At 44.5% G+C, this 24,184-nt stretch overlaps 2 protein-coding genes across 6 annotated transcripts in view; one reads left to right on the forward strand and one right to left on the reverse strand.

The window, feature by feature from the left end:
* Nucleotides 1–372: 372 nt before the first annotated feature.
* Nucleotides 373–16,394, forward strand: DCUN1D1 (defective in cullin neddylation 1 domain containing 1). The gene is given in 9 exon segments (XM_081005892.1): nt 373–468; nt 470–522; nt 524–545; nt 6,883–7,099; nt 7,944–8,112; nt 9,123–9,253; nt 10,236–10,318; nt 10,989–11,085; nt 12,607–16,394. Coding segments are annotated over 9 exon segments (933 nt in total). The 5' UTR covers nt 373–387; the 3' UTR covers nt 12,687–16,394.
* A 1,883-nt stretch (nt 16,395–18,277) lies between these two features.
* The window catches only part of ATP11B (ATPase phospholipid transporting 11B (putative)), an 86,569-nt gene continuing 80,662 nt past the window's right edge, over nt 18,278–24,184 (reverse strand). For 2 of the 5 annotated variants that reach the window (XM_081007813.1, XM_081007815.1), the window contains one exon: nt 18,278–22,206. Coding sequence is in view for 2 of the 5 variants with exons in the window: in XM_081007815.1 (XP_080863941.1) it covers nt 22,173–22,206 (34 nt within the window). In the remaining 3 variants the exon portion in view is untranslated. Of the gene's footprint in view, nt 24,079–24,184 lie in introns of all 5 variants that reach the window. The other 3 variants (XM_081007812.1, XM_081007811.1, XR_013987028.1) reach the window with 2 other exon arrangements.

Raw genomic sequence — 24,184 nt, forward strand, 5'->3', positions numbered from 1 at the left:
GAAAATGCTCTCCCCCCGTTGGGATTCGCCCGCCCCCCGAAGACAGAGGCGTGAGCAGCTCCATCAGGCCTCCCTCTGCCCTTTCCCCACATAGGTCACCCCACTGAGCTCTCGCTGTCACCCCGGGAGACCCCAATCTCCGCCCATCTTATTTCAGGCCCCTAAATGTATGTGTGTGGGGGGTGTCATGATCTCTTGCCCCCCCCCCCAAAAGAGCCTCCCTCAGAGGCGCCTCAGAGGCTTCCTCGCGCGTGAGGAGAAGAAGCCCCCACGGCCTATCCCCCCCCCCCCGCGCCTCGCCTCGCCGGATCCCCGGCCGGCCGGGCGCCGTTCTCGCTCTCCTCACACCGGTCGGTCTCGGCCCGGGGCGGCCCCGCCGCAGTGCGCATGAGCGGGTCGGCGGCGGAAGGCAGGGCCCGCGAGGAGGAGCCCCGGGAGCCGCCGCCGCCGCCGCCGCCGCCGCCACCGACCCTCCTCCCGCCTCCTCAGTGTCCGCCTCAGCCGGCCCGGGAGGGGAGAGAGGCCCGCGCGCAGCCCCCACCATGGTGAGGCCCTTCGGCCCCGGCAGGGAGGGAGAGCGGGCGGAGGGAGGAAGCGCCGCCATCGCCTGGCAACGCGGGGCCTAGTCGGGGGTGGGGGGGGGGAGAGAGAGAGACAGTCGGGGGGTGCAAGGGTTGGGGGGGCGGCCTCGGCGCCGGTGAGAAGCAGCCCGGCCCTCACCCAGTTCCCACAAGCCGCCTATGCTGAGAGGGTGGGGGGGCTTTGAGATATAGGGGCTGGGGTCGGCCCTTGTGTGGAAATCCACCCCCCACCCCCCTCAGGGAGCTGAAGTGGGGGTGGGTGGGGGGATTTGGGGGTGCCCCGTTGGGGTGTATGGAGGGGCTCCAAAGGGTTTGCGTGTGGCTGGGCTTCAGGGGTTTCTGTATATGATGTGTCAGGAAGGTTTAGGGTTATTTTTCTCTTCTCCCCCCCCCAAAAAAAAACCACTTTGGAGGACTGGTGGGGTAACTGGTAGGGGGAGAAAAACCCCCTGGGCATATGGGTGCTGCTTGATCTTGGGTGCCTGGGCCTCCTCTTCCTTGTTTCGTTTTTTTTCTTTTTCCTTTTCCCTCTATCTCTCTCTCCAACCTGGGGGAAGCATCTCTCTCTCTCTCTCTCTCTTTGCATGCTGCACCTATCTCTGTTTGCAGTTGCGTTTTGTGCAGACACCTCTTTTGTTGCGGTGTGTGTGCACGTGTGCATGCAAGCAGGCGGGTACTCCAGAGAGGGTTAGCTGGGGTTAGCCTGGTTTCAGCAGAAGCTCCCCCAAGTGCCTCGTGGCACCTCAAAAGACTGTTTTAAACCCTGCGAAAGCGTCCGTGGGCAGCAGCAGCAGCTGCATGGTGGTTGTCCTTAACTGGCAGTAGGGGTGGCATCCTGGCACTTTTTCCTCCAGCTTTGCCTTGTGGCAGGCATTGTTAAATCTGCAGCACGTCATGAGGCTGGTGCCCAGGAGTTGCCGCTCAGTACAGGACAGGACCTGGAAGAGAAAGTGGAGGAAATGTGCATGTTGCCCTCTGCGGCCCCCAGCCAAAAACTGCTTCAGAGTGACATAAATGACCTATGGAAAGGCCCATTTTGCCAATGGACAGCTCCATAACCCAGCGGTTGCTCACTTGCAACAACTGGCCGCCTGATAGAAGCTCAGACAAAGGGGCTGAGCCCTGCTATGAACCCAGATGCCAACTCTGCTCCTGTATTGGGTCAGGTGGTGCTATTGCAGGACCTAGCGCCAGTAATTCCCCTTAGGGGCTTGGTTGCTTGCTTGCTCATCCTGCGATGTGAATGTGCCATCACCTCTCATTAATGCCTTTTTGTTATTCACGTCAAAGAAACAGGTAGATGCCAAAAAAAGGGGGAAATAGAGACAGAAGGAAAAACGATACTGAAAAATGGAAGTGTTCAGAAGGTAGTGGGAGAGAATCTATTGCTCACCTCAAAATCGCCACATTTCAACAGAAGACTCCAAAGTGAGGCTCCGGTTTGAAATTGATGCACTACAGTTTATGAGCAAATTCGGTTCAGGTTGATTTAAGCTTGACTGGACTACAGTTTTTCTTCCCACTCCAGATGTTAAATTAGCATAGTGCACCTCGAAAGGTATTGAATAGTACCACCACTGACTGCTGTTGTGAACAGTTTGCAAACCTGTTGCTATGCTGTCACTTGGATATCATGACTTTTTGACCTGTGTGTGTGTGTGTGTGTGTGTGTGTGAATGATTGCATCCCATGCTGTCCTTCTGTTCTTTGCAGTCCCCCTGTGCCAGTGTTCATGCTATTTAGAGGAGTGGGATATGCAGAGGCAGCACAGGGAAGGGGGGATTCCCCCCCCCAATGCCTTCTTACCTCTTTCATTCACAGAAAGCTTTACTGAATCAAAAAGCTTTCCATGAATGGAAGGACAACATTGGATACATACTATATACTATATATATCTGAGGAATAATCTCAGGTAACTGCTGAGTAATCTTTTATGCATCTGTTGAAATGAGATCCAGTTCACAAAAGCTTAAGACCATAGAAATCTGTTAGTCTTTAAAATGCCACAAGACTGCTTGTGAATGCATATTTCATTTATGTTTCTCTGTGTTACACATTTTTTCTTGCTTATGAGGCAAGGAAACCATATCAGCCATATTTATTCAGATGTAATCCCCTCTTATTTCATGGGGAAAGCATTTTAAGATGACAATCATATGCACACTTACTTTAGGAGTCTGTCTCATTTAGATTGGTAGCTCTTACTTCCAGGTTGTTGTTGTTGTTGCTATTATTTATTAAATTTAAATACTGCCGTTCATCCGAGGATCACAGGGCAGCTTCAGATCTGTTTGTTAGAATAGGGTTGTAAGGTGCAGTCATCCGTATTTACCTTTTAGGCTAGATTTTAAACATCATGCTGAAAGGCTTCAGTTTCCATACCATTTTTTTTTTTTTTTTGCCATTAGAAATCCTTACTAAAAGGCAAGCAGAAGAGGAATAGATTTTAAAAAATGATTTTCTAGGTAAAACTATTTTTCAAAATTTTTTCAAGTTAATGGGATTGTTCCATAGTAAGTCGCTTGAAAATTGTAACCACGGTAATTTAGTTTACATAAATTTAGTTGATTAGTGGGCTTCTGAGGTTCTTTCAGGTACTTTAGCCTGTTAAGCGGTTTGAGAACTTCTAACTACTGGCTTCCTCTGCCACATTGCACAGGCTTCAGGAAAACATCATGCAAGATTCTTCAGGAAATACAGTGAGTGTACCAAGGCTCCTGAACTACTCAAGGTGCTTTGAGTGCATTTAACTTTGGCCTCACAGCACACACCCAGGATGTTTTCTCCTTAAAACTAATTTATTGCCTTTGCACAAATCAACACCCAACTTCCTGTGAGGAGACTAACACAATGGAGCACTTATCCAGTCTAAATATAAGCTGTGGCAAGGCATATTTATACTGTAATAAGTTTCTCAAGAGGTGTGGGACACCTTCCTCTCTCTATAAATAGTTGGGCTAAAGAACTAGAAAATGATTGGATATGTCATTTGGACTTGAAATGTTTGGATATATAATTAGGTTCCAAGTTTGTTCTTGCTATCATAAGTTGGTGTTCTTCAGTAAATGTGGGCCAGTAAATTGAAGCTGAATCTTGAAAAAATAGAGGTGCTGCTCTGAGTTCCGAGTTCTTGAGTGTGGAAGATTGAAAGATGGCCTATTTTTGATGGGATTGCAGTCACCTGAAAGGTGCAGATCTGTAGCTTGGGGGTGTTCCTGGATCTAACACTGTCACTGGAGGCTCAGATGTGCCTTTTTCCAACTCTGACTGTTTTGCCCCTCATGGATAGAGATGACTTGGCCACTCTATTGCACCTTCTGGTAACCTCTGGATTATACTGTTGCAATGCATTTTACTTCAGGCAGCCCTTGAAAACAATTTAGAAACTTTAGCTGGTTCAAAATGTGGCAACCAGATTACTGGCCAGGGTTCCTCTTAGATGTCATATAAACCCTATTTTAAAACAGCTGCACTGGTTGCCAGTGTGTGAATTAGGCCCCAGATATATGAATGAGAATATATATATATATATATATATATATATATATATATATACACACACACGCACACACACACACACACACACAGTCATACCTCGGGATAAATACGCTTCAGGGTAACAGACTACGTTACTTCCGGGTTTCGCCACTCGCGCATGCACAGATGGTCAAAATGATGTCACGCATGCGCAGAAGTGGCGACACGCGCAGACGCGCTGTCGCATCTTACGTTCCGTTCGGGATGCGAATGGGGCTCCGGAACAGATCCCGTTTGCATCCCAAGGTACCACTGTGTATGTGTGTGTGTGTGTGTGTATATACACACACACACACACACACACACACATCCTTCATCCAGAGGGGCTTTTCTTGGTAGTTTCACTGCCCTCAGGATTGAGAGGAATGGCAGCCCAGGGAAGGACTTTCTTTGTAGCAGCCCCCAAATTGGGGAACTCCTTTTGCACAGAGGTTATGTTCTGGGGTTGGTGCATAGACATAAAAGCACATGAACAGTCTTACCTTCTGGAGCCAGTGTGCCAAATGGTCTTTGCCCTCAAGCAGGGCAGAGAGCTTTAAAACTCCCACTCTCTGGTTGGCTTTTACAAGATCTTGTGGGGCCATTGGAGATCTTGCGAGAGCCTCCCAGAGCGTTGTAAGAAAACCAGAGAGCTTAAAAGTTCATTCTGGCATCAGCCCAGTGCCATATAGGCACATCAGCAACAGCAGTTTGGTCGCAGTATGGGGGCGATGATTACTGCTCTGTTGTCCTCAACACCTGCTCATGATACTGCGTTTTGGGATTGTTCACTGATATTTAAAGAAATGTAGCTCCATTGAAAGTGTTTCACAGGTACTGAAGTGCTGAGTGACATGGAGTTGCTGTTCAAAACGGCACTGTCCTTTCTCCCTTGTAACCTGCCACATCATAATGTCGGCATGCAACACATTTCTCTGCCTGCGCTCCACCCCTTAAATGACAGGGATGGGGAAATACACAACACAGTGACATCACAACATGGCTAAGTGCTGATGAACACTATTGTGGGGAGTGGAGTGGAGAGACTTTAACAGGGAGGTTCTTTCTTTCTTTCTTTCTTCCTTCTTTTTTTAACAGCAACACACCTGTTATATGTAGTTCCACTCCAAGAAGTTTCCTTAAGCGTGTTGAGGTAGCACGCCAAAATGTCACTTCCTTAAAGCTGTGCTAAGGTGCCTTATGCCCATTGTTGAGGGCTAAGAGTTCCCAGCCTCACTGAACAGCCAGCAAGTAGGTTGTGCTCCTTTATCTTATCACATGTTTGTCAAAGGGAAAAAGTAAACAACCTGCCATTTTTAAAATTTGTGTAGACAGAATTATGGAATTGTATTTTTCAACTTCCTTTGTTTAAATTTGCTGTGGCTGGGATGCAAAGCTTGTTTGTTTCTTTATTAAACTTGTATACTTTGTTGTATGCATGTTTGTCTTGTTAGCCACCTTGAATATTTATTGATAAAAAAGCAATGGAGAATCTCTTCAAATAAACAAACAATACAAGATAGAAACACTGTAATTGTTTTTTATGTACAGAAGCAATTAAAATAGGAATGCCTATAAATAAACTTGTAATATAGCATCTTTGTATAAGCTGAGAGACATGAATAGAAATTCAGTGAAGCTATATTCTGTTTGTACCATTTGTGGCTTTTATACTTGCCTTCTTAAGCCAGGGGGAAATAGGTAGACATAGATAGATGTGGATTCTTATCACAGTCGTAATGTCTGAAACCACTTGCTTTATCATGTGACTGTTTGGTGTAGTTTCTCCATCAGATGATGCTATCGTATGGCCTTGTTTACTGGCTATGAATCTCCATTAGTCAGGAAGCCAAATTAATTGTTGTGATAATGGAGCAAATACACCAACAATTTGCAATACTGAAGATTGTGGCAGGCTGTTAGCAATAAGGCTTCAGGGAAGGTATAGGCTGTGATCTAAAGGGACATACGCATATGCCTCCTGCATGCTCCTGCATTTTTGCATTTTCATTGCAACCTCACATAGCTCTTATACAACACTTCTTCCCCAAGTTCAGCCAGTAGTTTGGGGGATTTGGTGTGAGAACAGTTTATAGGAAACCTGCCAGTAGTGTCTGCGTAGTGTTTGAAACCTGTTGTGCAGGTTTCCCTTCTAACCACTCTCCTGGAAACTGACATATTTGGATGCATGTGTGTCTCTTTGTGTCACAGCTGTTGTCCCCTCCTAAGCCCTGTAATGTGCTTTCTGTGGAACATTTAGAGCCGTGGTTCTCAACCTGTGGGTCCCCTGATGTTGTCAGACTACAACTCCCATCATTCCTAGCCAGCATGACCAGTGGTCAGGGATTATGGGAGTTGTAGTCCAACAACATCAGGAGACCCACAGGTTGAAAACCACTGGTTTAAAGGATCTGCCATGAGTGTTTCTGTGGCTGCTACATCCTCCCTATCACAAAAGAGCGGGACACATCCATGAGCCAAGTTGCTGGTTGTCTCAAGTAGAAAGGAGAGCCATCACACAATGTTTTATCCTTGATTCTGTTGCATAGCTTGTTTGTTGAACTTGTGAGCTGCTTTGGGCACCATTGAGCTTGGAATTAAATTCTTAATTAGAAGGAGTTGAACACTACAGGTAGACTTTCTGTATGTCCACCTTAATTCTCTATCAGGTACCATTCACTTGAGGAAAGTGGCCCTTTTGAGCTACAGGTTGAAGTTGGATATTCCTCCTCAGGTAAGCACACGGGAGATCTCACTGTTCTTGTGTTTTCTGATACTTTTCTAGAACAAGCTGAAGTCATCACAGAAAGATAAAGTTCGACAGTTTATGATCTTCACACAGTCCAGCGAAAAGACCGCAGTGAATTGCCTGTCTCAGAATGACTGGAAGCTAGATGTTGCAACAGATAACTTTTTCCAAAATCCTGAACTGTATATACGAGAAAATGTTAAAGGATCATTGGACAGAAAGAAGTTAGAACAGCTATATAATAGATATAAAGGTAAGTATAGTGCAGTTTTTCTTTTTCTTTTAAAAAGGTGTGTTAAATGCATCATTTTGCTGGCAATAGATTCCATTTGGAATCCAGGCCAGAAACTTGAGTTTCAGCTGTGGCCAGAACAGACCAAGAACGCAGTGCCCTATAAGCATTACAGCAAAGGCTACCCTTTATTTATGATATTTTTATCCTACCCTTCCTCTAGGCAGCTCAGGGTGGGAAACATTCCCCCACCATCCTACATTGTATCCTTGCAACAACCATGTGAGGTGGCTTAGACTGATAGATGGTTAAAGGGTCTTAAGGTGAGCGTCATGGCTGAAAGTAGATCTGGACCTGGGTCTTCCTTCTGATTGCTACACAGATGCTCGTTCTTGCCGTCATGCTGCTAGACTTACTGGCAGAGCATCTGGGTTGCCCAGTTTGTTCTCATCCTCCCAGGCAATCATTTGTCAAGCCATCTCATCAACCCTGAGACACAGGAAAGCCTTCCTTTTCCTTCTCCCCAGAATCTTTTGTCCTGGACTGCATTTTAACTCCTCTTCACAGAGGTAAAATCCAGTCCTTCAGGGAGCACATTGGGTTGAGTCATGCTCTCTTTCTTGAAATGGGAATAAGTGACCCACCTTCCAATGCAATTGTGATTGCAGGTAAGATGAGGTTTGCAGAGGGAACACACTTAAAACAGCGCATAAAAGTGAATGCTATGTAGCAGCTGACAGCATTTAATGGCCTTAGGAAGCAGGTTCTTGAACGAGTGCTTGACCGCCATACCTTTTATTAGAAATGGTTTCAAAAAGACGGAGACTTCCATTCATTTTATTTTGTTTCTCTCTTATACTCCAAGATCCTCAAGATGAGAATAAAATTGGCATAGATGGCATACAGCAGTTTTGTGATGACCTTGCGCTTGACCCTGCCAGTATTAGTGTATTGATCATTGCCTGGAAGTTCAGAGCTGCGACGCAATGTGAATTTTTAAAAACGGAATTCATGGATGGGATGACAGAACTAGGGTAAGTGCTCAACAACTCTATGAAAGTAGGCGAGCCATGCTATTCTGTGCATGGAAAGGTTTGTACTTCCGTGCTTGAAGCAGAATCTTACGTAACTCAGGAAGAGCCATTCAAACTCTTATCTGGTGGAGGAATTTGTATTATGTGTTTGTGTCTCTATGAATGAACACAATTTATTTCACACACACTTGATTTCCCAGTGCCAGCCTCAGGTGCAGCTTTGCCATAGCATCTCTGGGCTCCTTTCAATGCCATGCAAAGGGCTCCTGGCAGCTCCCTCAGTCCCCACGAAGCTCCTAGGAAATCATACATACTGCTACTTTCAACTCAGTAACAATATAGGTCAGGGCCATACGCTGAAATTTAAAACAAAATTCTCCATGCAAATCTTCAGCTACAAGGCATTCAGACTATCTGATACATACATTTGCTCAGCGTTTTGTCTTCTAAATGCCAATAAGCATGTCGATGCAAGGTTCGATTGAGGTATGAGGGAGCACAGATGGTGTATTTGAGCATGGCATTCTTTGCGCTCCTGATAATGCATTTCTTTGAGACCTTGTCTGTTCACAAGAACAACTCACCATCTGCCAGATTGTTGAGATTAAACAGCCTGTTTTCAAATGTTGTCCCTTCCCAGCTGTGGTATTTTGCTTGATTCTTCTTTGATGGTGTTTGCCGCTGTAATCGTATCCATAGATTTGAACAGAAGAGGAGCTGGTGCCCATAGGGCGTTTCTTGTATTTCTTGGAGAGGTGGCCCCAGCCTCTGCCTCCCAGGAAAGTTCCACAAATGTGTTGGTGATAATGTATTTTCAGCACCGCTTAATAGAAAAGAGAGCTTCAGGAATGATCGGACTATATATATGTGACATTCCTTTTTTTGTTTGTTAAAGCATCTATTTAGTAATGCCATTTTACAAAGTATTTAGAACATGATCCTAAACTAATGCACAGATAAACTTTTGTGTTTGTTTGTTTTTTAAACCAAACCAATAAACCCAACAACAGATGTGACAGCATAGAAAAACTAAAGGCCCAGCTTCCAAAAATGGAACAAGAATTGAAAGAGCCAGGAAGATTTAAGGATTTTTATCAGTTTACCTTCAACTTCGCAAAGAATCCGGGACAAAAAGGTTTAGGTATGTATGCCAATATTTCCTTGTACAAGTCAGGGTCCTGATACATTGGCATGCTTGCGCACTGGAGGACTGACGATAAGTTTGGTGCGTTCAGTAGTGTTTCTAAGTTCTCTTTTCCAAAAGCATTTTCAATTGACAGGGAATTGTAAGAATTATAACAAATAAGCTGTATTTGAAACTTGGTATAGTTTAGGAGGGACGCAGGTGGCACTGTGGGTTAAACCACAGAGCCTAGGACTTGCCGATCAGAAGGTCGGCGGTTCGAATCCACGTGACGGGGTGAGCTCCCGCTGCTCGGTCCCTGCTCCTGCCAACCTAGCAGTTCGAAAGCACGTCAAAGTGCAAGTAGATAAATAGGTACTGCTCTGGCGGGAAGGTAAACGGCGTTTCCGTGCGCTGCTCTGGTTCGCCAGAAGCGGCTTTGTCATGCTGGCCACATGACCCGGAAGCTGTATGTTGGCTCCCTCAGCCAATAAAGCGCGATGAGCGCCGCAACCCCAGAGTCGGTCATGACTGGACCTAATGGTCAGGGGTCCCTTTACCCTTTATAGTTTAGGAAGCAATCTTTGTCACAGTGTGCAAAGCTGTCCAGGGGGAGGGAGGGAGAAGGTGATGCCGCATTGAACATGGGCAAACTCCTGCCTGCACGCTGCCTTTAATATCTTGAGGAAAGGGCGGATACCCAGGATCATGACTGGGAAGCCTTGGGCCTTCCAGATGTGGCTGGACTACAACTTCCATCATCCCTGACCATTGGCCAGGCTGGCTGGGACAAACAGGAATTGGAGCCCAACCACATCTGGAGAACCACTCATTCCCCAGCCCAAGATCCCGAAACACTCTTAAATGTTACTGTACCAAGAGAGTGTTCTTTGCAACCCTCACTTTTACTGTGCAATTCCCGAACAGGTGTGTCTGGACAAGCGGGGAGGGGGAAAGCCTCAATTACTTATTTAATTACCCGTTTTCTTTAATGTTGCAGACTTAGAAATGGCCATCGCCTACTGGAATTTAGTACTTCATGGACGATTTAAATTCCTAGACTTGTGGAACAAATTTTTATTGGTAAGCGCAAGTATGGATTGCCTCATTAGTAATGACTAAGTGCCCAGTTCTGGGAGGTTCTGCAGCCTGACTCTTCCCTACGGGACCCAGATCAACAATCTTTGCCGCACATGGCATTGGTCAGCAGCTAGTGGCCCACCACCCAAATCCACACTGTAGATAACCGGCAGCTTTCCTTGCCCCAAAACCTTGTTTGATTTTAAAACTTGCAGAAAGAGGGTGTTGGGATGACAACCAAAAGCAGAAATCCCAAATGGCATTCTTTTAAAAAAGGATTATTTTGGATATCTCTTACAGAATTATTTTGGGGGTTCCCCCCGACCCATCATGGTTCTAAAGCCTGTGGGACTTGCAGCTGTGTAAGGCACCTGACTGGCTTTGCTGCAAAAACGGGCCTGGTTGGTGGGCTGTGTCATATGACCTTCACAGGTCATATGTGAACATGCAGTGGTGCTGCAGGTTTTGTATCTTGAGCCACTAGCCCAGTCTGTTCTTATTGGCAGTAGCTCCCTATGAACAGGATTCATAGCCAGTCCTAAGGGCCTCTCAGCTGGAGATTGAAGCTGGGACATTCTGCACACTCTTGCATTAGATAAAGCCTTTCCTCTGGCCCTTCCAGGGTTGTCATGTGTAGCTAATGCTTTTCACACTCTGATTTCCCTCAAAACAGGAACATCATAAAAGATCTATACCAAAGGACACTTGGAACCTTCTTCTAGACTTCAGCGCGATGATCGCAGATGATATGTCGAATTATGACGAGGAAGGTAAAGTTGCTATTTGTTCCTCTTGGGGCACTTTGGCCTGTGTGGAGTGCTCTGTCCCCAAGAAGCTTCTCTCCCTAAGTGATCCTGCTTTTGCCCTGGACCTTCTGTATTTTCTTGTTGGCTTCCCCTCCTACTATAATTTTCAATTTGTTGGAAATCCCTGATATCATAAGGGGCACAGTGGGTATTAAAACAGTTTCTGGAAAAGTAAAGCCGCTCATTTCTTGCGTATACCGAGCTGAATCCAGGACTTGAACAATTCTAGTCGTTGCCATCCTCATAGTGACCACGAATCTAATTCTGGCAAGCCAGCCTCTCCACAGCAAGGAACACCTGTTGTTGTTTCCACTATTGAGTTGCTTCTCCTCTTACGCTGCTCAGTTGGGTTGCCAGGTTGGCCTCCGCACCACTGAATCCGCCACACCTCCGTGTCTGATTGGCTGAAGTAGCAACCATGTGTGACTTCCCTTTCTGCCTGCCCTTGAATGTTTTGCTCAGCTCCCCAGACTTGCTCTCTTCATGTCCCTTGGGTGCGAACGAGGAGCTGCCTGTTTCTGCATGAGGGGAAAACCAAGATGGCGGGGCGAAAGACAGTTCTTAGCTGTGTACAGCAGGGGTGGGGGATCTCGTTCAGTTTGAGGGCTGCCTTTCCTTCTTAGCCACCTTCCTTCCAGGGGCCATTTGGCAGTAGTGGGTGGGACCAGATGTAGATGCAGATGGAACAATGAAGGTGAACTGTACCTTCATATAGTGGGCAAGCTCCTGCACATGCTCTCCCCTCCGGCCAGGCAAACGAGGCATTTTCAGAACACAATCCAGCCAGGAGTAACACCCCATGAAAGAAGCGAAGTAGGACAATGGGTGGTGGTTCGGAGAGACTCTCATGGATCAGATAGAGAGGCTTGGAGCATCTCTATAAAGAGGAGTGCAGAAAACAAGGGGGGAACAAGCCTTGTAAACTTCTCTTTTGTGCTGTGCAGGGGTAAGGCTGCACTTGCATGGCGGGGAGCAAACGGCACTCTGCCCACGTTTCAAAGCTTTTTAAATATAACCCTGCTGGCCCATTGCTTGATCCAAAGATCTCCTTCTGCAGCAGGGTGCTGTGTGTGGCTCTGTGAATGCTAATCTTTCTTTTCTTTTTTAAATTGTATAAAAAAAACCCAAAATTAGCATATCCAAGAAAAAAACTTAGCATTCCATCTTATAGAACCTTGTATAAAGTTTTCTGACTAATTGCTCTCACTTTTTAAAAAGTTTGTGTTCAAAGAGTGGCTGTCCCAGGATTAAAAAAATTAAGATTCTTTAATTATTATTAAATGATGAAAATAAAAATACTGGTCAAAATTGAAGGGCTGTTCTGAGGTAACAATGCATGGGAAGAGCTTGGAACGCATAAAGTGCTAAATATTTTCTGGTGACATTTTCTTGTAACAGCTAGGGGGGCAAATTATAGTCTCCAACTCTTCAGATAAGGCATTCTGCAAGCTTAATAATTCCACCCCTCTCCCTCTTTTCTTCTAGGGGCATGGCCTGTTCTTATTGACGACTTCGTGGAATTTGCACGCCCTCAAATTGCTGGAATAAAAAGTACGACAGTGTAGTGCTAAATGAACCTTCTAGAATGTACATAGTCTGTACAAAATAAACAACATGGGGGAAAATTGCACAGTCAATTTCTGCTGACTGACTGAACAGGACTGAAGACCAATCCTCAAGAAATAAAGGCTGGGGGTTGAGTCAAACCTTTAAGGATCTACTTTGGACCATATCAGACGATGGGTGGTTTGGGCTTCTCATCTAGCCTGGGCCAGCCTTGCCCATTTGAAAACTCCAGCATTGTGGATATCATTCTTTTTCTTTTTTAAAAAATGAAGCACCCTAATCCTTTCCATAAATCTTAAAATGCTTTTTGGATTTTTTTTTTTAATTTCTTGTTCCTCCTAAAGGCACATGCTGTCTTCACCAAGCAAAATCTTTTGACGTAATAATTTCACAGATCAGCATCGCAATCTGTTTCAGAAAAGCTTCAAGTAGCACACCTTTGGGCTAGCTGCAAAGACTTTGCTGAGAATATCCTAAAAGAGTGATTCGTTGGATCTGGTTCCGTACGGTCCGTTCACAGCTATTGTCTATGTGAGTGGCAAGGGGTTTCTTTGCTTTGCTCTGGCAAAAGGTCTGGGCTTTTCTGCCCGCCAATATCGGGCTATCCAACTATGTAGGTGCTTGACTGAAGTTCTGTTGTGTCTAATAGTGAACGCTGCTGAAACGCAGGACAGATACGGCGCTCAACAGTATCCTATTTTAATAATCTAGTCGGAAACACTGGGTGCCTAATGTTAAAAGGTGAACCATCCTTTAGGGCCCCGATCCTCAGTAGCTGGGCCATGTGAATCTTGCTAAGTCTCTGCCTCTTGCTTCTTGCTGTCCCCCCTGCCAACACTTGGTGGCTTCCCTTGTCTGCCAGCACTCCAGCCTTGACCACCGCGTTTCTTTGCAATGCCATGCATGCAGAGAGAAAGAGGCAGGGCCTGGAATACCTGTGCCCACCTAAATTAGTGATACCCTCTCCACCACCACGCCCTCAGTAGACTGTCTTGCAGCTAACTTGGATGACACCATTCCAGGGCGGCAGGGGTGTCCACCTTCTTCAGGGAATTGGGGCACTTACTATTACCCCTCAATCCTTGGGGCAAAGTATCATGGGTCATGTTATTTCTAACTTCCAAGAGTGGGGTCGAGTTTTCCGATAGAAAGACCAGCAGGATTCATCCTAGAATGTGGGTGATAAGTTGCTCACAACTGCTCTTAGTTACCCAATAAATTTTTTTGTAGCATCTCTTTGTCCAGGAAATCTTTCCCGCCCCCATTAACTTCTACTGAAATGTTAAAACTTGAATACAGTACTGAATTTATAATGTTTGCTACACGATACATATAATCCTTGATTAGGGCCAACAGAGGTTTTTGATCGTGGGTATAACAATGAGTGTGATATGCATTTTCTTCTATACTTGATGGTTTGAGCCATTAATACAAAATTTTTATGATGTTAGCGGTACTGACATTATGGTCCACATCCTTCATTGGTGACAGGCAACTTACCATATTAACCGCAAATCGCTGTGGTTGTCAAAACAGAGGGATCCCTACTGCGAGCAAAAGTTCTGCCAGGCTCTAGCACATAGACACCTTGAGCAAGCAGGAACGCCTCAATTCATTTTTGCAATCGTGGCCACAGAAATCCCTGCGTGAGGTTATTGCTCGCCCAAGAGCTCTCCTGCTTAAGTGAAGCCTTTGTGTGAGCTCCAGACTTGCTGGGTTCACAAGTTTATCTTTCCCAAGCAAGTACATAGTATAACTAGCATAATCCGGCCAAATAGGTTAAGCACTATTAGTGGGAGAGTCTTAAGTGTATCGTTGACTCTTTAGTGGTGCTTAACTTTGGCTGGGTCAGGCGAAAGAAATGTTTTGCTTAACCATGGTGGAGAAACTGGGAGTGCGCTTTGGGCTCATGAACCCCTCTTCCCTTTTAGCCGTGTGTAGCAATCCCATCTCCCCAATGCTTTTAAGATAGAGTTTGAAACTTAAGTGAAGGAGCTAGTTTGCATACCTTGGTTAAAGTTGACTACAGTATTGATCTTGGTTCAAGTGCCACACTAAACATGGTTAATAAAAGGAATGGGGAGAGATCTGGCATGGGAGAGAATTAGTGGGAGCCCCTGGGATCTCCCAGTCTTCCCCAGTGCCTAAGCAACGGGGAAACTTTTGCATCTGAACTAGGCTCCACTGCACTTCATCTGCTTCTACACTTGTGTCCAGTTCACAGAGTCTGGCTTTTCCTTTTGAGCCATGGCTTTAGTCCTTGTGTTTTTACATGGCAAAAGCAGCACTTGAAACGCCTTCTGGCTATAATGTCATGTAACTTCACGAGCGATACTAAGCTGTTTTCTGGAAATCATTTCGCAGAGGAAACATGAGTTGTTTTCCCCATCCGATATTAGAAGTCCTTTTCTAATCTTTTAAAAAAGGAAACGTTCAGGCTTGGCATATTGTGTCCTATTTATCCATAAAATTAGAAAGAAAGAAAGAAAACACTTATGCACATGCTAAATAATTTTAGGGAATATACTTGAGTATTAAATTGCTTTATCTTTTTTAAAACCTGTATGAAGTTGTGAGAAAGGGGCTTCCCTTTTTCCCAGCTGTGCCCTTTTGGTAAAGCTCAGTCTTGTGTTAATTTAAGAAAACCATTAGATAAAAATTGGGAATCCCTTCTTCAGAAGCCAGAGTTGGCAAAGTCAAATATATTGCTTTACTGCTTGCATTGTTTCTTTTCTCTCTCTCGTGTAAATATCAGTGGAGACTTGAATTATGAAAACTACAAGGTGTGTGTGTGCTGTTTTCGGTCTTAAGAAAATTTGGGTACAGTTTTTTCAGAATGAGTCATTGATGTATGTATGCTGTGTATTTTTTGTGTTTTGGTGTTCTTTTTCCCCCCAAATGAGATGTACTTAACTCTGTCCCTGTGGAGAAGGTTGGGGCATAAATGCTGTGCTGTTTTTTGTTTCTTTTTAAAGATAATTCCTTTTGCAATGTTGAGGCCTTTTCAACAAAATGGATTTTGCCATCAGTTTGGTACTACACAATTTATAATTACTGTGTAATTATAAAACTGCATTACATAAAGCATTGCTGTCTTAAGTAGCAGAGAAACTAAGGTTATTTGTGTGATCGCCTCTCTGAATTTTAAGAAGAGTGTTCAGTTCAACAGGCACAAACTGGTCAAATTTTCTTTTCAGTGGGAAGTGTGCTATCAAATCAGTGCTTGGTTGGATTGTGTCCAGTGGCAAGAGATGTTTGGCTTATTGTTGGCTTGCTTCTGAATGTAAATGCCCAGCTCTTTGAGAGACTGAAAAATGCCCAAACTTTATGCCCATTTGTATGTGTGTGTTGATTTTTAAAAAAATAATAATTAAAAGTTGTGAACCTTTTTGGGTTGATAGTATTCATAAAATCAACCCACTCTTCAACTTGGCAGTAATCTTCCCCTTCACAAATCACTTTCTTTTGCCAAATATTAGAAAAAGTGAACGCTTAAACAAAATTCAAACCCTCGTATTTGATCTTTTTATATATATATATATACCAATATGTAGAATTAGAAATACCTTGCTACATGAAAATATTTGGGAATCAAGGCTTTTATTTCAGTCACGTGATCAGAATCTGTAAGTTAAATTGTAACTACCTAGAAAAATCCCTCCGACAGACCAGAGGCAATAAAGTTCCGGCCCAGTTGTCATGGTGAACCTTTCTCATGAATTATTTTGTTTAAAAAAACAATCCCAAACTTGATGCATTCTAAAAAAATTTTTTAAAGCAAAAGCAACTCATGGCAAGGAATGAGAAAGCAGAACCTTGCTAACAGCCTCCTGTTTGCCATGACACACCACGACTTTCTGTTTGCACAGTGGAGGGGTTTTTATTCCCAGCCATGGCACATTGCTTTGAGATTACTTGGGGCGGGTGGGGGAGAGAGACTGAGGAACCTCCATGTTTAATGTGGTTGGTCCAAAAGCTACAGCATTTGTCTCTTGAGCAACCTGTTAAATAAAGTAACTTATTTCTTAAAACTGTTCTCTGATGAAAATCCATTTGAATAAGTTAAAAGACGATTCATATAGCTTTAAAAGCTTTAAGGTAACTTTTCTTACGGGTCTTGTTTTCAAGATGTGATGGGAATTTCCAGAGGGCTCTCTTGAGCAAGAGGAGCAGGTTAACTTAGGAACGTTTTACACATTACACAGAGGCAGATCTCGATTTTGCCCTCGATTGTGCCGCAAGTATAAACTCTACATGGCTTCTTAGTGAATGCACCTACGTGCTACATGCATTTATATTTATATTTTGGGTGCACACCTAGAATTGACGTGGAGGTAAGGTTGCCACCCTATGCACCAAACTCCATACCTCTGAATAAACACTTGTAGGAGTTGTTAAGATTCTTTACACATGTTGTCCTCTCTGGAATCTAGCGAAGAATTGAGGTCCAGATCTCATCTGGGGAAAAAACCTTTTATCAGCAGTGTAATGTTACAAAATCAGCAGCTTCAAAGTATGGTACACAAAGTTTCAATTTCTTGGCTTCCCCCAATTTGCGATTACTATATTGATGCTTAGGTGCTTGTGAGCCAACTCTCCATTCACTAGATATTTAGAACACACACCCCCCAGCCTAATTTCATGTGGATGGCAAGGAAGGGAGAAATGGAGACTGCATTGCAGGGCCTTGCCCGCTGCCAGCTTCATGTGCCAGCCACCAGCACTCGGCCCGAGAGTTTCCCTTGGAGGAAACGAAGGTTTTTATCCCTGCGCTTGAGTATCCCAAGAGGTCACCTCAATCTCTTCCTAGCGCAGCATGACGGGTGCTCAGGAGTCCAAACTGAGTAATTCAAGAGCATCATTTGCAATGCTTGCTACACTGCTACACCTTGCAGCTGCCTTTGTGGTTGTATAGCAATTTCTGATTTGGGCAGGCAGGTTGGTATGTACTGGCCCTATTTTTCTTCTTCGATGAAAAGTACAATATAAGCCATGGCTATTTGCTGTGGCGGATTATTTGTGTAAATATAAAGCACTGTGTAACAGGTTTAGAGTTTTTTTTAGCTTGGTATTTTAACTGTAGACCCGAGAGTGTAGGGTAACAAACAAGAGATAATGGATTATTGTTCTATGGGTGAATGAGTGCGTGTTAACACTAGCTGCTATTGTGGTGCATCCTAAAGAAAGCTTGCAAGTATTGCAGCCCTGCTTTTAATGGGACTAAACAAGAATCTAAACCAATGCGTTAAAATCTGCAGAGTAAGGACAGGGAGCTGTGGCCCTCCAGATGTTAGAATCAGATAGTTTGGGGACCCCTTGGATTCAAGTGGGAGGCTACTGAAGCCTCATCCCTACCGTGGAAGCGCAATGAAACACACAGAACACTGGAAAAAGCTGCCACCTTCTATTTGAACTCCTTGCTTTTTTTTTAAAAAAAAAGGCAGGTGGATAGCAGAGTTGCTGAGCTGCAAACCTTTTTCCTTTCTCTACCTGTGCACAGACAATTTGTAGAATGCACTAAAACATGCAATTCCTCACCCTCAAATCCTTAAGCACCCATTCTTAAGCAGTGAAGACAAGACAAGTGGCATAAAAGTCAAAAGATTTATTCAATAAATATAATTTCCATAAACTTTTGTAGAACAACCTATTGACATAGCAGTACGGTCAGCACGCTATATTAAACTCTGTTTCCACAGAGGATCTAAAAACGATGGTAGAGGTGGCCACAGTGCCCGGGGTCAAAATTACTTGGTACCTATTATTGCTCTGGTTCCCAACGGGCAATGCTGCTTTAATGTCCCTCTTGCACAGTTTCAAACAGCTAAGGTGGGGCTGCATTCGGTGCTCCTTCCAACGGCACCATGCAGGGGCCTTTTCAAACCCTGAGAGCAGTGCACCCCACCAGGCTTGTCCACAACTGAGAATCAAGAGGGCTTGCTGTTTCTTCATGAAGGAGGACCAATTTGCAGGACCTTGAATCAAGCATGTTTGATGAAGCGCAGTCTTTGGCATAGTAAGAATAATGTCTCATACCTGAAACCACCCTCGTTTTAAAAATAAAGTATTTCCCAGCTTCTTTAAAAAAACACAAGTCAGTAAATATTTAATCCTGCAGCTAAGTAACAAAATAGGCTTTCTCTGAAATGGCAATTCTTGTTGAAAATGGTGAGTACACACACAACAAGCACTATCTGTCGCACGGGATCTCATTGAAACCTAAATTCTGCCCCAAGACGGAGATTATGAGCTGTGCTTTACCCGCCCCCCATTGATTTTAGTGAGACCGAATTACAGCACAATCCTATCCAAGTTCACTCTGCTACAAAAGTCCACCATGCACAGTGGAGCTAAGAGACAGGAGGTTTGAGCATTATCAACCATCCCTTTGCAGTGATTTTTCTCCAACTTGGTGGCCTCCGGCCACTGCATGTGGTACTTCAACAAGAGGACGCCAAGTGAAGGAAAGCACAGTCTGCATACTTCCTAATATGTCTCTGGGCCCTTCTCAGTCACTTATCATTCTACTGTCCATCAGCTGTTACAGAGGTTCAACGCATTTACATGACACATGGCAAAAAGCATAACGATGGCCATAGTTGTGTCTGCCACCAAATTATTGTTGGCATTGCTCCATAATAAGCACATAGGCTCTACTTGTAGTCAGTCCTTCAACATTTCCAGGGTCCAGCGTTAGTCACATTTCTCAATGTGGGGCCCGGGTTTAACACAAACGTCCCTCCTCAAGCCTGTCTACACTGTGGAAGTTTGGGTTTGCATTCCTTATCCCTGGGGAACCCTGGAAGTTCTGTAAGTGTTGGCAAATGTGTAGTACCTGCACCCAATTGCAATCCCTGGGATTTTAGGGAGCGGAGCCGCAGCAGGTTTCCGCAGCATCCTTATGACAATGGGTATGTGTTACAGGAAGCCACTATGCATCAACTCCTTAGCCCATCTAGCTCAGTAGTCTACACTGGTTGGCAGCTCTTCGGGGTTCAGTCCAAAGTGTTTCAAAGCCAGTTGACGCCAGGGCCTAAACTTGGAACCTTCTGCGTTCAAAACAAGGTCTCTACACTTGAGCTACCTGAACTCCAGCTCCTGGCTGCTTTCCCCCAGCTTTTCCTATTGGGCATTTAAGTCATTCCTGCATGATATATATAGAGATTTCAATATACAAATGTTCTACTGATTGCATGTTAGATACACTTGGAAAGTGAAGTTCACAAAGCAATCAAATTTGGAATATTAAATTTTAAAGAGAGATTCTATTCAGCCTTAAAAACTTTGGGGGGGGGGCAGGTCAAAAGAATGTTTCAGACTACCTTCTTTCAGGGACGCAGGTGGCGCTGTGGGTAAAACCTCAGTGCCTAGGACTTGCCGATCGCATGGTCAGTGGTTCGAATCCCCGCGGCAGGGTGCGCTCCCGTTGTTCGGTCCCAGCGCCTGCCAACCTAGCAGTTCGAAAGCACCCCCGGGTGCAAGTAGATAAATAGGGACCGCTTACCAGCGGGAAGGTAAACGGCATTCCATGTGCTGCGCTGGCTCGCCAGATGCAGCTTGTCACGCTGGCCACGTGATCTGGAAGTGTCTTCGGACAGCGCTGGCTCCCGGCCTATAGAGTGAGATGAGCGCACAACCCTAGAGTCTGGCAAGACTGGCCCGTACAGGCAGGGGTACCTTTACCTTTACCTTACCTTCTTTCAATGGCTGAGCAATGTTTAGCACTACAAAATGCAGCTTCACACAGGGCGATACCGGTGAAACTTTACATGGGCAGAGGCTGTGCAGGCCCACTGAAGGCAACGGGACTTTGCAGGGAGTGTTTTTGGTACGATGCCCCCTCCCGCAAATCTCCAAACATCCTTAAATATGCATAGCATGTTTTAAGCAGACAAAACTCTATAGTATTTGGAAATAAGTAGACTCCTTGGGACTCTGCAGATACCCCCAAACTATTGCAAATAGAGCTGCATGTAGGAGATGCCTGACCCACTGACTCCCTGAGTCCCAAGCTTATTTCTTGTCTGTTGTCATTAGGAGTTTCTTTCTCCCAGCAGCTGAACTTCTGAGGATGGCCAAGTCCCCTTTTGTGGAAAAATCTGTAAAGTCTGAACTGGTTCTAAACAAGGGGACCTAAACACCTGATTTCCATGGGCATTTAAGTCTCCTCTCCACATTGTACTCTCCAAGCCATGGGTGAAGAACTCATGGCTTGCCCCATGTTAGTGAACTACAACCGCCATCATTCCAGACCACTGGCCATTTTGTATAGGGCTCGAGGGAGCTGGACGTTCCTTACGCCTGTTCTCATGATAAACAAGGCCCAATTGTCAAAGGTTACTGTGAGAGAAGGATTCTCTTCTGTCCCTGTTGAGCCAGATACATCCCAATATTTTCTGTTGAGGGTAACATTTGGGGCAGCAGCAGAAAGCTTGTCAGCAATGCCAAAATACAACAGATGCACATCGCAAAAAGACAGCCGCAAAACTCTTCCCAGAACCACTCCCACACCAACAACAACGTGGAGAGCAGGGAACATGCTCCACAATCAAGGTGTGGCATTTAGAAAAGGCACACCCCACTATGAATGGGGATGCCACAAACCTGGCCGTGTGCAGACTGGGGTTGGAAGAAAGAACGGACTTGGCCAACGAAGCAACGCACAGAGCTGCCCGTAAGGTGGACAATCCATGTTGGCTTGTTCTGGGCACGACTGTGCCAGACAGCATGAGGCTATATGCACGATGTCACACTCTGTAAGAGAGATGACTTTCCGAGTCATTTGAGTACCTCCAGAAGCCCCATATAGAAATCCTAAGGAGCAAAGTCAAGGGTTTGATGCAGATGCAGTTCTCCGTTGCCAACGTTTTTGCAGAGTTCCTACCGTGGTGAAGGCTTCCACGGTGATATGAATGAAGATGGCCCTGTTCGTACATCATGCCTCTTCGCAGGGTTTCGGACTGGGAATCTTGTATGAACATTTGACTGCTGAACTGGGATTTTGCAGTTCAGATTCTTCCAGGGAATCGGCAATACGCAACGCTAATTTGACACTAGGTTTCCTTGTGTGTATTCTGTGAACTAGAGAGACTTAACAAAACTTACCCCTTACCTAAAATCAGTAAAGCAGGAAAATGGACCCACTCTACTTTTCCTGGCTGGTCTTAACAGGTACAAATATGTTATAATTCATGAATTTCACACTTGATTCATTTTGTTCGGCCTATGGCTGAACCTAGAACTAATCAGACCAAGAAACCAAAATGCACAAACATTTTTTTTTTTTAAAAAAAGATAAAATTATAAAAGCATCTGTGGTCCAATACAAAATATATTAGCTCTGCTTCCATTTGCCCCAGGTCCTGTTTATCATGCACAAAACAAATGGTACAATGAAATAAATCTCTGACTTTGCTTTTCCCCCTCAGATAGAAAATTATACCTGGGCTTGGACAGATGGACTCTTATACTCTTCCTGAATTTGTTTAAATACATGCTTCTTCTGCGCCCTTACATACACTGAGGAGGGGAGGAGAGAGAGAGGAGGGAGAAATGGGAAGTTTTGAAAAAATGAAGTCAATCACTCTTCAAATTGCGCAACTGTGGACAAAAATATTTAAAAATCTAACTCTTCAAACACTCTCTCTTTTTTTTACAGTAACTTAAGTTATACAATAAATGCTTGGAGCTGGATTATTTGTCAAGCCTGATGCCTTTTCTAACCTTTTGCCTGAAAAGAGGAAATGAGAAGATGAAATGAAAAACCAGGAGGGCAACAGAATGTATGAATTAGTGGTTTATGTCACTGACAAAATGGACTGAATAAGGAGAAAAAATGGAGACGAAGTCACTTATGCAAACAGCAGCTATCTGATCACAAGGGGTGTCATCCACTGGGAACGCCTTCCTTCCTTTGCGCATCTAAACTGAAATGCACGGGAGCTGTGCCAGAGTGCTGCTGGCGTCTATTGAATACCCCTCCTTTCTAAGGAAAACATGAACTTGTGGCAAAAAACACTTGCAGGCATTCCTAGAAATGACAGCGTCTGCAAGCAGAGGACCCAACCCAGAGGTCAACGCGATGAGATCCAAACACGGAACAGGGTTCTTTGAGGCTTGCTGCATTTTTGGAAGCAGCCACCGACGCAATTAGTTAAGGCTGCCTTCAAAAGCAGCGTGGTGGGAAAAGCAATGACACTTCCAAAGTGGACATTTATAGGGGCACGTGGCTGGTGAGAGCAGCAACCCCACTGGTGCCTAGCCAAAGATGAAGGGTGTCATGAGCTCATCGCACTCAATGCAGTTGAGCCCCGATACAGAAGCGAAACACAATGGCCTCATTTTACGCATTGTTGGTTTTTTTCCACCACCAGGAAGATGATGCTCTTCTCAGTGTCGCTCATGACCTGTTTGGCTCAAAAAGGAAACTGCAGTGGACATGCGAGCAATTTGCACAGGGGTGGCATTTTGAAATGTGAACTCCTGCACAGGGATGATACGGGATTCATAAAAGGGCTGCCACTAAGTCTGCAGTCCCTGCAAAAACCGGGAGAATAATTAACTGCTTAGAAGTGCTCTCCTATTAAGAGGATAATATTGCTAATAAATATATGGAGGGGGGAAATGTATACAAAAAGCAGCCCCCTGATCATGCACGCCTGGGGAACAGAACGATTATTCATTCAACAACACTTTGCTGTGATTTTCCATGTTCAAAACTTCCAGGTAGTCTAACAAGGGTATGACAAATATTGAGTTCTCAATTTGTGGAGATGTTGGAGCTACCACATTAATAGTGCTAGCAACGTCCTATCTTGATTATCTTCTTAAGAGTATGGATCTCTGGACAGCAAATCAAACCACGTCTTTCCTTTTAAAATGATTCCAACATATTGTTGTTGATTGACTTGATCATGGAAAACCAAGAGTATCCATCTGAAGAATGCCAATAGGTTTCAGCTCCATTAAATGGCATTTTCAACATGGTTCGTTGCAAATGATAATCTGGAACCTTCAAAATCAATATTCTTATAGTCGGACAACCCATAACTGCTTTCCAGCGACATTCAAATGAAATACAAACTATTCCACCCAGGCTGTTTGGCATGGAACCCAGAGGAAAATCTCCTTAAATCTTCTGCAACAATTTGGGGGGAAATAAGAGACACCCCAGGACAAAAAGACTTTTCTTTAAAATAAAAAATTGGGGGTGAGGGGTGGGTAGCAGATTTGCTAAACCAGTGGTACGCTACTGAATCTGTTCGTAAGCTAGCAAGCTTATGGATTTCCAAAAGACACTGAGAAAAGTCTCAACATATGATTGAGTCCATTGTGGACAACGTCAAGATGCTTCGGTCGTTGGTATAGAAGGGTTCCGTAGAGCTCCATGATCTAAAGTAACAATAAGAAAAAAGTTTTGCTGACTGGAAATGTGAATTTCTGTTTGGAAAAAAAGTGGGGAGGGGGATTTTAAAGGGATTAAAAAAAAAAAAAAGCA

This window comes from Podarcis pityusensis (genome assembly GCF_964106645.2).
Source record: "Podarcis pityusensis genome assembly, chromosome: 5".
NCBI classification, from domain to species: Eukaryota; Metazoa; Chordata; class Lepidosauria; order Squamata; family Lacertidae; genus Podarcis; species Podarcis pityusensis.